Raw genomic sequence first — 14989 nt, 5'->3', positions numbered from 1 at the left:
GGAAACACTACGCCTGCCAAGAGCTTTTATCAAGTATGTTATAACAACTAGTAATAAGTGTAAATAATAAATGGCCACGATCTTATGGGAAACGGTGGCAATACTAAACAATTTTGGGTACTTGCTGATGGGAGTCTGCTAGTCTTGGAATTCCCTGGCTTCCCAGTAGAGTTTTGGCTTGACAATAAACAACAGTTTAATACTTGATCTAATCCCAGCCAGGAGGTAAGTTCAACAGCAAGCTTTTGCAGATGTTCACATCCAATAATCTATCCATAATTGATGAAACAGGGAGGTCAGATGTAATGGTTGCTACTATTCCAGCAACAAATAAATGGTTATTGACAAAACAAGCCAGTGTGGCGCTGAGTGCCGAGCAGTGACAAGCATGAAACAGTGCTGAGACAGAAGTAGTGATGTGAACACAGCCCTTCATCTTGAGAATTCCTCAATATGATGTGTGGTATGAGGGCCACTCTGACACATAAGCAGATGGAGTTGACTCATAAAGGAAAAATGAGATTCTGCAACAACATAAAAGACAAAGGCGGAGGCAGAGAAAGAATCAAGGAGAAAGGGGAGGACAAGATTGGAAATTTGGGTAAGTGCAACTATGTGAATTGTTCAGAAATGTTTTTGTATAGTATCACTGCGATCCAGATGTCTGGATTGCTTTTATCACACTGTTGTGTCTACATGAATGTACCACGCTGTCAGATTGCTGTAGCCTCCTAAGACCTTACTAACCATACTGTATGCATGGGCACGCTTCGATGCTCATTACTTTTTAGACAGAGGATCTATAAATGTTCTCCTTCATGCTCCATAATATATTTAATCTACTCATTAAAGGATATTTTTAACTACAAAAGTTCTCCTAGCCAAAAGCAAACACACAAATCCTTAGATTTGCATAACACAATGGAAAAAATTGCAGTGATAAACAAGAAGGTATTAAAAAATGTCTGTCACTTAAAGACTTATTTTTCTGTATAAATACGTGGAAGTAAGGGAAAAGTTCTCAATCAGATGAAAACCTGATATTTTTTTTGAATTTTAACCCATGTGAGAAATGTAGTAAAAGGATTAACGGACTGTTTTTATTGACTGAATAAAATTTGAATCATTTAAATGCAGACATTCACTTGAAATCTTTTGCATCCATTTCAGTGCTAAAAGATAGTATTTTTACAATTTTTACTATGCAATATTCTAATATGAAAAACGGCAGAATGAAATGGTGGCCATTATTGCTATACGTAGTCATAAAAAGATTTCAGGCAGAAATATTTTAAATATTAATATCACTAAAATCACTTAAAGCACAAAGGAATGTTAAATCGATTTATTTAGAAGTACAATTTATTTCACACTTTGCTACCAATTCTTTTGATCAGTTCTGCAATAATACATAAGCTGAAAGAAAAACAACAAACAAATTGCTTCTAATAATGAAGCAGCAAGCTCTAGGTTTCACACAGGGAAATTTCGGTGTTTTAACTTCTTGGGTTATTTATCTATCAAAGAGTAAGTTTTAATTTCTGTAAGGTGACTGAATCAAGACCTCAATTGGATGGTTCTGATCATGCAAAGTTGTTAAGCATTTGCTACACCTGAATATTTGAGTCTGAAGTCAATGGGAATAATCACATTGAAATTTAAACAAGTATTTATTAAGTAAATTGCTGTAACTTGATCTATACCAACATGAAAAACCAATTTAATTTTAAAAGCCTTACTTTATAGAATTTTTTAAAGCCTGTTCATTTCAGCTAAACCATACGAAGGAAAACAAAGCCTTGTACATTATGAATATACTTGCATTTATGTATTGAAATTCCCAAGTTTGTACAACATGGGTACAAATGCTTCATTTCTCAAAACATATAAGAAGCCTGACTTCCGTAAGTCTATTATCTAATAGAATTAAAAATTTCTTATAGATTTTTTTCATCCATTTGCTGCAGCCCTGGCTGTATATATATGTAAATACATCAACAGACACACTACTGAGAAGTTCTTGTTCCTCAGACATTATAAGCTACAAACTTAGATGTGATGCAATTATCCCTTGATTATAATAGTTTTCAGGTTCCTAAGTTTAGCACACCCAGAAATTCAATATTGTCTAAAATAGACGAAGTAAAGAACCTCTGTAACATCTTTTTAACATAGAATTTTAGTGCTTTGTCTTTTTTGTTCCTATTCTCTGGGAATAAACAGATGAAAATGTGTATATCAACAGTTATATATATATATATATATTTAGCTAACTTATATACTTATATATATTTATATATATATATATATATTTAGCTAACTTAGAGAAAAGTTTCAACATAGTAAATAGAAAATGCCTGCATAAATCCCATCTTTTAAGTTACAGTAGACAAGCAGTTAGATTTTTAGAAAAACCTCAGCCAGGGCAAATGGTCTAGTTTTTAATGGTTCTATGTCCACGTGGAGGCCAAACACAAGTGGTCATTCCCCAGGGTTCAAACTGGTCCTCTCCAACACTTTTATCAGAGGGACTGAAAGCACCCTCAGCAAGTCTGCGCCAAGCTGAGTTGTGCAGTTCACACAATAGAAAGGAAGGCTGCCATCCAGAGGGACCTGGACAGGCTCAAAAAGTGGGTGCATGCGAGCCCCATGAGGTTCGCCAAGGTGTTGCCCTTGGGTCAATGCAACCCCAGATAAGAATACAATCTGGGAGAAGAACTTATTGAGACCAGCCCTGTAGAGAAGGACTTGAGGGTCCTGATGGATGAAAAGCTGGACATGAGCCAGCAGTATGCTCTTGCAGCCCAGAAGGCCAACTGGGAAGAAATTTTTTACTCAGGGGATATTGAGGTGCTGGAAAAAGTTGCCAGAACAAGTTGCCAGAGAGGTTGTGGATGCCCCATCTCAGGAGGCATTCAAGGCCAGATAGGATGGATTCAGCCTGATCTGGTTGGTGGCAACCCTGCCCATGGCACATAGGTTGGAACTGGATGTTCTCTGAGATCCTCTCCGAACTAAGCCATTCTATGATTCTATGATTTGTAGCCTGATACTCATATCTGGCTCGTACCTTGCCTGGGAAATCAAAAGGATAAGCCATCTCCACAGGCGATATCCAGCACAGCTATCCCAAAGTAGTACAGTCAGAGCAAAGCCTCCACTTGTTCCCCATAACTACCAACTGCTCTGCTCTCAATGTCTTGGTTAAAAATGGATGCAAAGACATTCATTTGCAGAGAAATTCAAGGAGTTTTTATAGTTTTGTCCTCAACATTTGAACGTGCTCACCATGTCAGAGCCAAGTGAACCCCCAGTAAGTGAATTTTGCTACTTTTGAGTTACTAGTTTACTAGTAACTACAGCTAGTTACACAGTTACTAGCTATAAGTTTTTGAAGACATTTGGAGTCTTATGAATACTTCTCTTGATATTATGGCAATATCTGTTATTATTATTTACATGCTTCAGCATGTCAAGTCTTACTGATGCCGCACTCTAGCCCCTTCCAGTTCTTCTGCAAACTCACATGGTGTTTGGTGTGTGCATGCATGTACACAGGTGCATGTGTGTAGAACACAGTAATAAAATTAGCCATTTCATAATGGATATCCTGTTGCAAAATCTTACAAAAAAATAGAGCTGTAAGTTTGGAGAATGCTATGATTTTTAAATTCAGGATTTTTAATATGCATATTTTGGACAAGGCTACACAAACCTTATAAATATACATAAATTCAGCAACTTTCATACCATTTTGGAATTGAAAACAAACCCAAAAATTGATGTCCTCCACATATAGCTCCCAAAATTGGAGTTTTAAACTGCTACTCAGATTCCTGAGAGCAGCGGAGGAAACAGTCTTAAAATTTGGAAAATGTCTTACAGATTTATTTAATGGAATGTGCAGTCTAATCTTCAGCTCACTGTCTTCTTGCTCTTTTGGGGTGTATGCATGACTACATTTGAAATCATAGCAGCTGACAAAAATCCACACTTTTATGGCATTTTGGTAGTCAGTCTTAGAGAATGTGAGACTTCTGAAGAATCAGGTTAACATCAATAACTCATTATTGCATTCACTGTTGCTATGGCAAAACTTGGAAAACATGGAAATAATCCGAAAATCTTCTGATTGGCTTGTAATGCATGAGGTAACAGATTTTTTTGTTTGTTTCTTTTTTCTTTGTCTTTTTAAAACACACTTCATTTTTTCTTGTTCCTTATGCTCTATGATTGCTGTGTAACTCAACTGTTGTAATTCCGCAGCAGCACTGCATTTAAGACTGCTTTCTCACAAAGTGTGTTCTTACAGCACATCTATCTCGACAGAAATCCAGTTTACTGAGGGGAGCTATTCTGATGCCACTAACCAAGCAAAATGTAATTTGAAGAACAGGCTCAGAAGGAAAATAATACCATGTTCCAAGGCAATTATGGTGGACATCATATAACCAAGGTGCCAATTTGCGTGGTATACAGAAAGGTACTGAAGGAAAACAATGTTATTACATCTCAGAACTATTGGGTATATTTTTTATTCAAGTTTTCAAGAAACTGGCTCAGATAAGAAAATGATTATCTAGGATAAACCAATGGAAGAAGTCCTTCCTTGACTAAGAGACTAACTTTCATAACCAAAACAATGTTAGGTCTTTCGTCCTCATTAAAAATTAAGCACGGAATTAACAGTAAAGAATTAATTGAACGATCAGACATCCCTGAAGTTTCCCTTTAGTATTCTCAGCTCAGATTGTTATTTCTTACTTCTATAAGCATTTGAGGCAAAGTATTTTGTCAGGGTAACTTTTAGTACCAGTACTAACTGTTCTCATAGAATTGTGTTTGTCAGAGAATCACACACATAATTGCAGGGGTTGGAAGGGAACTCAAGAGATCACTGAATTCAACCCGTGGCTAAAGCAGGCTCCTTGCAATAGGTTGCACAGGTAGGTGTCCAGACAGGTCTTGAACATCTCCATAGAAGGAGATTCCGTAGCCTCTCTGGGCAGCCTGATCTGGTGCTCCATCACCCTTACCATAAACAAGTTCTTCCTTGTGTGAGCACAGAGCTTCCTAAGTTAAAGTTTTGGCCCATTGCTCCTTGTCCTATTGCTACACACCACTGAGAAGAGCGTGGCCTCATTCATTTGCCTCCCACCTCCCTTTGATATTTATAAACATTGATTAGACCCCCTCTCAGTCTTCTTTTCCCCAGGCTGAAAAGACCCAGGTTATTCAGCCCTTTATCATCTTAGTGGTCCCCTTCTAGGAGATCCCTGTCTTTTTTCAACTGGGGAGCCCAGAACCTGGACACAGTACTCTAAATGTGTCCTCATCAGGGCAGGGATGTTCATCCCACCAATGTCTGGCAGCAGTGGGACCTCCCAGAAACAATAAATTAATTTAGTTGCAAAATTGGCTCACTAACCCCACACCTTCCATAAGAAAACCTTTTTCAGCATATAATCTGTCGTCAGAGTCAAGATCAGTCAGAAGTGCTTACAGTCAAGGTTGACTCAGGTTTTTGTCTGGTCTTCTATTCCTTAACTAAGAAAAATACAGATTTTCTATTTGAGCACAGTTTTAATAAAAATTTAAAACCTGCTCCAATAAAAGTGAAGCCTCTAGGAATTATGAGTTTCTTATTCTAGCATTTCTTAAACTTGTACATGACCCTATTTTCTATGCTGAGAAAGTTATGCACCATCAAAATGGCTAAATATCAATTACAAACGAATAAACTTGATGAAAAAAAAAAAAAAAAAAAAAAAAAAAGGAAGTTTGAAATCATTTCCATTCAATACTATCTTTTGATGTGTTTTGTGAGCCCCACTTAAGCGTTTCTGCAGTGAAAACAGTGAAAGCTTAAATCTCAACTTGGATTTCTATCCTGACGCTGCTTGCAGAAGCGTGTCTTGAAGTTCAGTCTCCCACTAATGCTATAGGTTAGTAAACAAACCTCAGAGAAATTATGCTCACTCTTCTAAATCATCTTTTACAACACATGGGAAAAAAAAGAGTATAATGTAGTCTACTTTTTTAACTTTCTTACTAGTTAGGATCCTCCTTGAGTTGTAAACTCACATAAAAATATGGCCATTATTTATATAATTAAGAACAATAGATACAATTAGATAAAATATACAGTGTACACTAATTTTAGCATATCTGCCTTCCAAGTACATTTACTTACATTTTCTCTACTTGCATGAGTTAAAATTTTCAGGTTTTTTAGATAGAGATTTTTTCAGAAATTAAAATTATGGTCATAAATCACCTCTGATTACTTTAATAGGGTCATTTTGAATGTGAAGATGCCTTTATAAGTTCATAAATTTTCTTGATAATTTTATGCCTGTGGCTTGTATACCATAATTCTGACAATTGATGCACATGGCATTATGTCATAAATTACCACATTTATTTTGGCATGAGTTGCAGCTCAAGAACCCTGCTCCTATTATTTAAATGTGTAACATAACTGAGGCACAGATATCCAAGATAAAGGAACATTTGAAAGAAACAAATGCTCGGAAAGGTATAGGAGCTGGAATTTTTCTGATACCTGGGATGCAAGTAATTGAAAGAGAAAAAGGCCCTGATGTCCAAGATTTGAAGCATTCTTAAAAGTCCAGTATATTAAAAAACCCCACATTGCAAATTAGATTACAATGCCCTATGTAAGATTTTGAATGACATACAGCTGTATCAGTTAATATTTCGCCTGTTACGTAAGTCTTAAGAAAAAACAAGCAGCAACTTTCACTTCACAATTAGTTTAGATGGAGAAATTTCTCTGAAAAAAAAATCTATAATGCTTGAGATAAAATGTGTGTATTAGGAACTATTAATATTTCCTGTCATATTTGGGGGAAATCTAATAATCTTGGTTATAATCTGGATGATATGAAAAATATTATGAACCTACTATGCTGATGCTTAACATAATTAGTTTTCAGGCTTTTAAACTTGCACATCTTTATGTTTTTACACTGAAGTAGGTTCAGCAAAATCCATCAAAGGTATCAAATAAAATTAAATCAACTTATACAGATTATGCGCCAGATGAAATTCTGTTAGATTATTCACCAAATGCCTAGCAAACAAAAAATCCTTCTCCAACAAACACAGCCCATTCAATACAAAGTGACTGCACATTTTTGATCTAATAGGCTGCAGCTCAATCATTTCAACCTTTAATTACTGCATCAGATAATGAATATTTTGAACATATGCTTCTCCACTCTAGAAGACACGAATGAAAGAGAAACAAGTTTATATGCATGCTACTGTGTGTCTGTTGGGGGAGGGAGTAGCACGCTCAGCAGCAAAAGGAACCAAGTGGCAACAATTGGAGGAAATGGTATCTGTAACAGCTGCTCCTTTCAGATTCCCCTAGAAGGAGACTGCCTGAGGTGAACCACAGCACAAAAGGATAAAGAAGATGAAAACTGATGCAAAGCAGGAAAATAACTGCTGAGACCCCTGAGCCTACACCCGAGTAGTCCCAAGCTGTGTGGCAAGACCTCTTTAGCATGCTACAGAAGCTGGTGATGAACTACATATTACCATGAGGCAAACTGGCTCCTAGCAGTATTGTCTGCATGTTATGTGTAATGATAACCAGTGGTCCTCTGGGAATGGGATGCAATGATTTCATCTCTGTAAGCATCTGAGCTCCCCTTGGATACAGAGACCATTAAACTGAGAACAGAAGGGTAAATTTTAGGCAATGATTTCTAATTGGAGAGTGAAGACAACTTGTGTTCAACACCACTGAAAACCACTGATATTTTACTGCTCTCTGTACTGATGATTACTAAGGACAAAAGGAAAAAAGGAACTAAAATGTTACCACTTTTTCTCAATTCCATAACGCACAATATATTTTCAGAATGAAAGTTCTTCATAGGTTTGTTATGCAATCTCATTAGAGATGTCATTATTTTAGGTATCTTTATTTATTCTGTAAAGTATTAATATTAATAAAATACCATCTTATGCTCTAAAAGAATTTATCCATTTATGTTTTATATTACAGAGAATTTATTTCCCCTTTAATTAAAATATATACTGCTTTCCATGCCTGTCAGGTGTTTTTGTAAATTAAAGGCAGAACATCCCATGTACACATTTTAAATTAATAGTAGTACACTACAAAATTGAAGGTACTAGAACCTTCCTCAAAAACAAAACAAAGCAAAACAAAAAAAAAACCCCAACCATACTGCACGTAACAAAAAGAAATGAAACTTGCAAATGATTTCTGTAACTTTTTGGCAGGAGACATGGGGGAGCAATACTGGGAAACAAGTAACTATAAAATTTAAGCAAAATGGACCCTGAGGAAACAATGCCAGAATATCTAATATTTCTGATGCTTTCAAGGGTAGTTTGATCCTTTCTATAATACAGACACTATATAGTCTTGTTCATTAGTAAGTTTTTACTCTGATGGAGAGGATCAAAGGAACATGCAGGCTTTGTCTAGCTGATTTATTTGTCTTAGTGCTCTTCATCATCCACACAACTTATTCTGACTCTCAGAAACTTAACAAGAAAAGTTGCTCAGGTGAAAATGTCTTCATACTTGTAGGTCAAGAAACCAACGCAGATGAAACATCAGCACAAAACAACTATAGCCTAATCTGTTATACTGAACATTATCATGTTCAGCTGCAGAATACAGCTGAGTAAGAGCAGGCTTTTTGGCTTCTGACTAGAAGTGCACTGTCTACAACATACACATCCTACTTTCCAGAATGAGTTTGATTTAGACAGAAGAAAAGCCAATCAGCATTGAAGGATTATTTATAAAGGTGGTCCAAAGCTTTTGGAAAAGTCGTGTCATGCATCACTGAAAACATACGAAAGTATATTTCAAAAAAAAGCTAGAACACATCCTAAACCACAGGAGCAAAGCAAACAACGGGAAAATTCATAATCAGTTCACTCCATGACTTCTATTGGCCTTTCTGAGAAAGATGAACTACCACAACCAAAACCACAAAGAATGCTCTCTATAACATTTGCTCATTAATAAAATTCTGAGTAACTCCACAGATAAAGGAAGAAACTAAAACAGAAACAGTAATTTTCCAAGTGAGTAACAGCAATAATCATAGACAAAACAAATACGTTTTTCCCACATTTTTAGAGGGTCACTGAAGACTGTAACCTCTCTGATGACAGATAAATCAAGCTGTTTCTTATCTTTCTTTTCCCGCTGACCTATGAAGAAGTGGAGAAACACTCCTTCCCCACTTGTCACACGTAGAATTTGCACTGTCTTTGAATGATCATGTGCGGGAGGCGCAAGGGAAACACAAAAAGTGGAGCCTGAACTCATGCATCATCAGAAGAGATTACAAGTAAAAAGCACTATAGCTTTTCACATCAAAAGCAATTCACATTTCTTCCACGTATTCTGAGTAGCTTAACATTTGGACTGACAGTTTAATTGTTGCTCACAAATACACTGTAATCCAACAAATTCCAAAAATAGTTTGCTTTTTTAAAAAAATAAAAAATCATAACCAAATAAAACCTAAATAAAACTAGGCAAAGTTGTTTTATGTGCACATAAAGAGAAAGGCTCTGAGAAAGCTAAAGCAACGTTAAAATAAACTTACTGATAATGCTGTCTTCTCTTCTCCAGCAAAATGATACACTAAACTTAAGCAATATGCAGCTTCTCCTTCCATCTTCTTATCACCTCCTACAGAAAGGATTACAGCTACAGTTACCAGTCTAGTCTTAACAAAATGACATAAGCAGAGACAAACCTTGCAGGTTATTAAACAACATGTAGATGCTTATATACTGCTGTTTTTCTTTTCCCTTACCTTTTCATTTACCTTTTTTTCCAAAAAACATCTGCTTCTATTTAAATAGGTAATTAAACTTAGAGGCTAGGGGTTTAAACAAAGTTCAACAAGAATGTTCCACATAGTCAGAGAAAATGTCTTACAGTAAGTAATGCAGAACAATCACCTTAATGTGCTGTAACGTTCTCTGTCATGAATTGTTTAATAGAACTCTGTTCTCACATTAGAACATACAAGCACCCTTTCTTTGTCTCTACAAAATAAAATATGTAATGCATCTTAAGATACAAACAAACTATATTGACCTGCATATTTGGACATCAAGAGATAACTGCCAGTGGGCCACGCTGAGAGATCTGGGACATTTCAGCCGATGGAAGAGAAAGTTCAGGCAAAGGATCTCATTAATGTGTTCAGAAGTCTAACGGAAATGTACAAAGAAGGTGGAGTCAGGCTCTTCTAAGAGGTTGTCAGTGACAGGACAAGGGGCAGTTGGCACAGGCTGTAATTCCATGTGAACGCAACAATACTTTCCTACTGAGAGGGTGGTCAAACAGTGGAAAACTCGGGGTGGTTGTGGTGTCTCCACCTGCAGAGCTGGTCAAAAATCAACTGGATGCTGTCCTAGACAATCTGCTCTAGCTGACTGTGAAAGGGATGGGACTTGATCTCCAGAGGCCTCTACCTCAACTGTTCTGCAATTCTGTAATTTTCTTCCTTCAAGTTTCAAAATATTTATACAAACTAAGATATAAAGATGAAATCTTACTTGCTTATGATAGAAAATTGTTTTTTGCAAGTGCTAAGTAAGTACGTAAAATGAAAAACAGTCATCCAGCAGACAGTATCATTCAAAAATTGCCAAATCAACAATCACTTGCTAACCAAAATCTCACTTGCTGGTTACGGGTTTCCGGTTCTATACCATTACTTCCAGTAGGGTGTTTTGGTTTTGGAGATGAAGCTTTCAGAAATCTAAGATTCTTTGTTGTCAGCAAGAAGGCCTTACTGTTTTAGCGAGGTCTGGAAGTGTACGAATAGCGATTCTCTTGACCATAGAAAATAATCACTCAGTTTAACACTTCACAATTTCTACTTTACTCTTCAGAAAATCGTAGTATGCCCATCAAATAAAAGTACATGAAGAAGTTATTTTATACGTACCGTTTTTTGCCATTCTGATAGCTTTTATTAATGTTCTGATGGCCTGCTGTCGTTCTTTGTTTTCTAGCATTTTGTCTGCTTGTAATATATAAATTCTCCAAAGATGCTCACATGCCAGTGAATAGTAAGTGTGGCCTGTCTCATCCTTCCACGTTGAACCTTCTGTTAGCTGGTAAAATTCTTCATAATGCTCAGCAGCCTTCATGACATGACCTGAAAAATTTCATTCATAATTGCAATCAGTGTAATCAACAACATTTTGATAAGTTATTAGCGTGTCATTTTCTTACTAGGAAGCCAATTGCATCTCAATCCATTCACAGATTTTTAAACAATCTTCAGTATGTAACTTAGAAATCATCGGAAAAATTACCAGAAATACTGCATGTTCAACTTTTTGCATCTTAGCTTTCTTTGTGGATTCAGTGTTGGGGTCATATGCTCTAAAAGATACTACCTTAAAATTTTCTAGAAAATAACCTGTTGTAGGTTCATTAAAATGACCTGTATGGATCTTATATTAAAAAAACAACCAACCAACCAACCAAAAAAATGGGCATGCATGGATAAACAATCACAGTTTAAACTGTTCATCTTTTTTTTTTTTTCCCCATAATGAAAATGCCAAGATAGTAGGTGAGTAGAATGGAGAATAAATGTATCAAAACTACAGAAAAAAGTCGTTACTCAAAGAAAAGAATTGATGAAAATAATCGTTATGGAAAGAAATAATTCAAGAATTACTAGATCAGTTCTGGAGAGTAGATGCGGTGAGATTACTGGAAGAGCAAGAACCACTAATACAGTGAGTATTGAGCCTGATTTTCAAACCTAAGCTACTCGAACGTCTTTCAGTGAAAAATTCACTTGAAGATGCAAGTAGTTCCTCCTTCACCCCCTAGCTTCAGCTAGCTTTTTACACATAGTACATCTAGGCTTTCTGGACAACTGAAATTCAAAGCCCCGTGAAGGAACTGAAAAATTTTCTGTATACATAGTGAGTTACAGAAAAACTACTAGGAAGCAGGTAAGCTAAGACTCAATATATGAAACATATCCTGTACCCAGTACATTGTTTTTGCAAAGAATATTCTACAGCAAAGTAGAAACGCAGAGGTGACATTTATTTAACCAGTTTGTATGTTTGTGATAGAGGAGTTCCGTCCTACAGATCATTAACATATCAATTATTACTATTGCAATTAAAAACTGCAATGAATGATGAAGTTACACGTGTTTGCACTTAACACCGCTTCAGGAACGTGATCTCTAAGAAACAAATACTGTTTGACAGACTTTTTAAAGTGCTGCATTCAGATTACTAAAAGAACTAAAAAGAATTAAGAAGAAAGGAAAGAGAAAGTTATTTTCCATTGGTAAGGAAGGAAAAGAGAGAAGGTTAGAGAATGGCCTGCCTTAAGCACTGTAAGGCGAAATGGAAGCTAACTTCCTGGAACCACAGCCAACCAAAGGTAGTATAACAGTTCTGATAGATTCCTCTTATTAAGCTTAATTTACATTTCTCTTTGCATATGTTACCCTTTTATAACAATGCTTCTGATTTTGTAACATAAAACATAACCTTCAGCTTTAATAAAATTAAACTTATTTTCATATTAAGCTTTTCTGTTGATTGAAGTGAACTCAACTAAGATTGACGAGCACAAGAAAGTTGACTTTCATAAAAGCAACTTTAATTCAGTTTAACATAACTGTCATAGAAAAATCATTTTAAGACTCTGCAAGTTATGATGCATGTAAGAGTCCCAGAGGACACAAGAAAAACACTGAAGACTGAAATGCAAATGAAAACGTGGACATCCTACAGCAAGCATTATTTGATTCCACCATTGCTGAGGACAGGTATTGGAGAGATGGCCCAAAACATGGGTGTCTTTTATTGCCACAGTAGCTAAAAGACCCCTTAAGCAGATAGGAAAACACGTACATATTCTTAACAAAATAACAAATGCTTGACATAAGACTGCACAAACAGAAATGCAAAGTGAAATCATCATCATCAAAAACTTAAAGGATTCATTGACAGTATATGTAGCAGGAAATAGACATGCAGACTTACTAAACCCAAATCAAAACACTTTTCCATTTTAAAGAGATTTCCAAATTTTGTTTGGGTTTCTGCCTATCCAGCTAACTTCTTCAGGCAAATAAAACTCAGAAATCAATAGAATTGGAGTTATCCAAGTTGCTAAACACAGATTTTAGATACTAATTGTAAAAGCGAGTGTTGTTCTTTTAACAAAGCATGGAAAGATGGACTTAAGTTTAATTTTAATAGCTAGATCTGGCATTTTATCCACCTGGATACTCACAAGAACAGAGTTCTCATTGGAACTCTTCCAAGTCTACACACAAATGGATTGTCCTTTTTAAAGGATAATGCCATGCATTTGTGCTCCAGTTTTACTACATGTGTAATTGATTCTCTAGAATAAGAGAGTTTGATTCACGTATAACTCAAAAACTTCTAATAGGAATGGGAAGCAGAAAACTCATGATGAAGAGAAGACACCTTGGCCTGTAATCTGAAACTGAACACAGTAGCATTCTTGTAAGACTCTTAAATATAATCTTCTTAGATGGATGCAACATTATTGTTAACTATACACATATTCCTCGGACATCCCTCAGAACTATTATTTAGATTATGAGAACTATAAGATACGTTAATTTCTTCCCATGCTCCCCCACTTGCATCCCCTTGAGAAAGTTTCTGTCAGACTGGAAATTGGACTCATATATTCCATATATACCACAGTTCTTAAGAGCTGATCTAACCATAAGAGCTTTGACCTGGCATTCTTTTTGCCAGATTTAAGCAAAACCTCTTTAGAGAACAATCCATCTACGTCAAGCTTCAAAAAAGCAGTATTTTCTTTTATGGTAGTATGCAAATGGAACAACAATAAAACACATTTAGTTTCACTGAACTAACCAGAGAGACTGTAAAGAAAAAAGTAACTCAATTTGGTTACAGAAATGCCAAAAAGTAGATGCTGAGAGAAAGCAAAACAAAACCACAACACAAATAATTTTAAAAATAGATGCCAAAACTTCCTAAGCAAGAGAGGGATGGAGCCTGAAAGCCCTTACATGGCTGGAAAATTCCTAACTGAAGACTCTTTCAAGCAATACTACTAATTTTCAACCCGCAGACTTCTCAAATTTATGGAAGGTAAAACTTTTAAAAATTTTAGACTTTGAAATGTGTTCCTCAGTCAAAATTACCTGAAATCCCTCCTACTTACTAGAAAATGACATATCAGACTATTTCTTTAATCTGTAATTTTCATGCAAACTTCAAAGGCTTGTGGGAAAATATTGTCTTCAGGAGGATGGCGGGTTCATTCACTCCGATGAGTTGGAATTGCATTCAACAGTGAATTCTGATTTTTAAACACATAATTACTGTAATTTTTAGACAAACAAAGAAGTAGATGCTATTTAAAAATCTTGAAAAGCACTGGGAAAATAAGACAATTACAGATCATTGCTGACTATTGCTGACTATTTAAGAATATTTTAGTGGAAAGGCAGAGTTTTAAATGGTTTTTGTTGCTAAATGAAAAAAAGAGCAAAATTAGAAAAAAAAAGGAGTAGGGAAATAATTTCAAATAATTTGTAAAGGTATTTAATTTATATCTCCAAGAGAACTTCTTTATCCCTCTCTTCACTTCTTCTATGAAAAGTTCAAAGAGAACTTCTAGAAGGTGTTTCTAATACGATCACAGTTGAAAAATCTACTTGCAAAATGTTACACAAAAGGAGTGTACCTATTTTCAGTTAACAACGTTAACAGCAATTACATATTTCTTCTTCCCAGTGCCATACAGTATGGACTAAATGGATATAAAAAATCTCTGATAACTCTTCCTCTTTTGTAAAAGGAATAAAAAATCAGAGATGAAATCCCTACAACATATCTACTATCGCTGCTAAAGTTTTACAGTTCAGTGGAACTTAGGACATAACAAAAA

The 14989-nt window shown here is 35.7% G+C and overlaps 1 protein-coding gene across 4 annotated transcripts in view; it reads right to left on the bottom strand.

Moving 5' to 3' along the window:
- The window catches only part of TTC29 (tetratricopeptide repeat domain 29), a 356916-nt gene that overhangs the window by 61051 nt on the left and 280876 nt on the right, over positions 1-14989 (bottom strand). For all 4 annotated transcript variants that reach the window (XM_052690222.1, XM_052690223.1, XM_052690225.1 and 1 more), the window contains 2 exons: positions 10992-11204; positions 9633-9718 (listed from right to left, as the gene is read on the bottom strand). In XM_052690222.1, the coding sequence (XP_052546182.1) occupies positions 9633-9718; positions 10992-11204 (299 nt within the window). The remainder of the gene's footprint in view (positions 1-9632; positions 9719-10991; positions 11205-14989) is intronic.

Source organism: Tympanuchus pallidicinctus, unplaced genomic scaffold, assembly GCF_026119805.1.
Source record: "Tympanuchus pallidicinctus isolate F22 unplaced genomic scaffold, pur_lepc_1.0 scaffold26, whole genome shotgun sequence".
Lineage (NCBI taxonomy): Eukaryota > Metazoa > Chordata > Aves > Galliformes > Phasianidae > Tympanuchus > Tympanuchus pallidicinctus.
The sequence above is the reverse complement of the archived record's forward strand: the minus strand, read 5'-3'. Positions and strand labels throughout refer to the sequence as shown.